Below are 1,518 nucleotides of genomic sequence, written 5' to 3' on the forward strand. Positions count from 1 at the left end.
CGTCGATGCTACCGACATCTCGAGGACCCCTTTTCGATCCCACTCGTGCTCCCGCGTTACTGACGAGAGAGAGAATCCCGTGTCCACCGAAAAGTGGGCATACTACCTGCGACGATGCAGTGAGAGCTTGCACCCAACGTCAGGCACCTTCTGTTGGTTGGTTACTCGCCGAGAAGCCGGACGGGGGACGATAACGATATCCCTGAGCTTCGCCGGGACTCGGGCGAGTTGTGTTTGTGGGATGGCGTCACCGGCGAGCGGTGGCGTGTCACATCGGCCACGACACAGAACGTATTCGAGGTCTTGTGGCATCCATCGCAGGACTGTTTCATCGCTGCCACGTCGCCGCTAGGTCTTGAACTGGAACCTAGTGTGCATACGCAGATCAGGATCTTCCGGCCCGCTGATCAAGACGAGTTTGGTGTCAAAGCGTATAGCCCCATCAAAACGCTCGACTGCACAGCAGTTGACATCAACGAATTAACAATCATGTAGGTTTTTTTTTTTATTTTTTTGGTTATTTTACTTGGTGGTATCTAAAATCGGCCCTACTAACTCTTGCTTCTTTTCTAGGCCAAACAGCTTCTCGTTCTGCTACGTCACTTAGCTGGCTGCACGGATGGCAACACGTACGTATGGGACACAGCTCGGGGCGACAAGCCCATTCACGTCCTTCGGCACGGACAGCCGATTGACGAATACCGGGGAGATCGGGAACGTGAAGACGTTGGAGTGAAGTTTTGCGCGTGGGGAACCACCCCAGATCGGTTCTACACCGGTTCGTCTGATGGAGTGGTTAAAGTCTGGAACATCCGCTCCCTGAGCAAGCCACTCGTTCGAAATCTCATCCAGGCCCCGGCGCCTATAACAGCAGGCATGTTCTGCCCGGACAAGACGCGCCTCGTCGTTGGGGACGCTAGTGGCCGCGTCTTCATGTTCTCTATACAAGAGGAAAAGGAGCAGGCGATGTCTTCTACCCAGGTCCCATTGCCAGGCGCAGCGGGTTTTAAAACAATCCAGCGTCCACCAGCCATTACTCCCCACCCAGACCCTCCGGCGCCGACCCACGATGCAGAGGGTCGCCTCATTGTATCGGAATCGGGGTTCTATGATAGGCCGAGGCTACCTTAATAGCCTACACCTCGAACGACATTTCAATCCCCACAATTGGCGTTGTACAGGGCCCACGGTACGCCGAGACAGGCCTATTCCGACGAGATATGCATTTCAATGAAGACCCAACCCAGCCGTTGCTTGCGCAGTGGGAGGCTATGCAGCAAGAAGCCTGGGTACCCTCGTGGCGTGTTCACGAGTAGGCGGTGGGACCAAGGTAAATGTACTTAGGCCGTTGAAGGAAGTGCAGAATCTCGAAGAAAGGCATATAAGGAATAAGGCCTTAGATCTTGAGGTTGAAGCCTTGACTATGGAAACTCCTACTTGATCTCGATAGAGATGGGGTTGACTTGGGATTAGACAGATGACTATCTTCTCAAAGAGGAAGAGTGATCTACTATTGGG

General features: G+C 53.6%; 1 protein-coding gene across 1 annotated transcript in view; it reads left to right on the forward strand.

Annotated features, from left to right (window-relative positions):
* CHGG_10338 (uncharacterized protein) overlaps positions 1-1,131 on the forward strand; it is a gene marked incomplete at both ends in the record, with an annotated part of 2,914 nt that extends 1,783 nt beyond the window's left edge. Inside the window, 3 exons of the mRNA XM_001228264.1 lie at positions 144-491; positions 608-629; positions 688-1,131. Of these exons, the coding sequence (XP_001228265.1) occupies positions 144-491; positions 608-629; positions 688-1,131 (814 nt within the window). The remainder of the gene's footprint in view (positions 1-143; positions 492-607; positions 630-687) is intronic.
* Positions 1,132-1,518: the final 387 nt, after the last annotated feature.

This window comes from Chaetomium globosum, genomic scaffold (assembly GCF_000143365.1).
Source record: "Chaetomium globosum CBS 148.51 scaffold_7 genomic scaffold, whole genome shotgun sequence".
NCBI lineage: Eukaryota > Fungi > Ascomycota > Sordariomycetes > Sordariales > Chaetomiaceae > Chaetomium > Chaetomium globosum.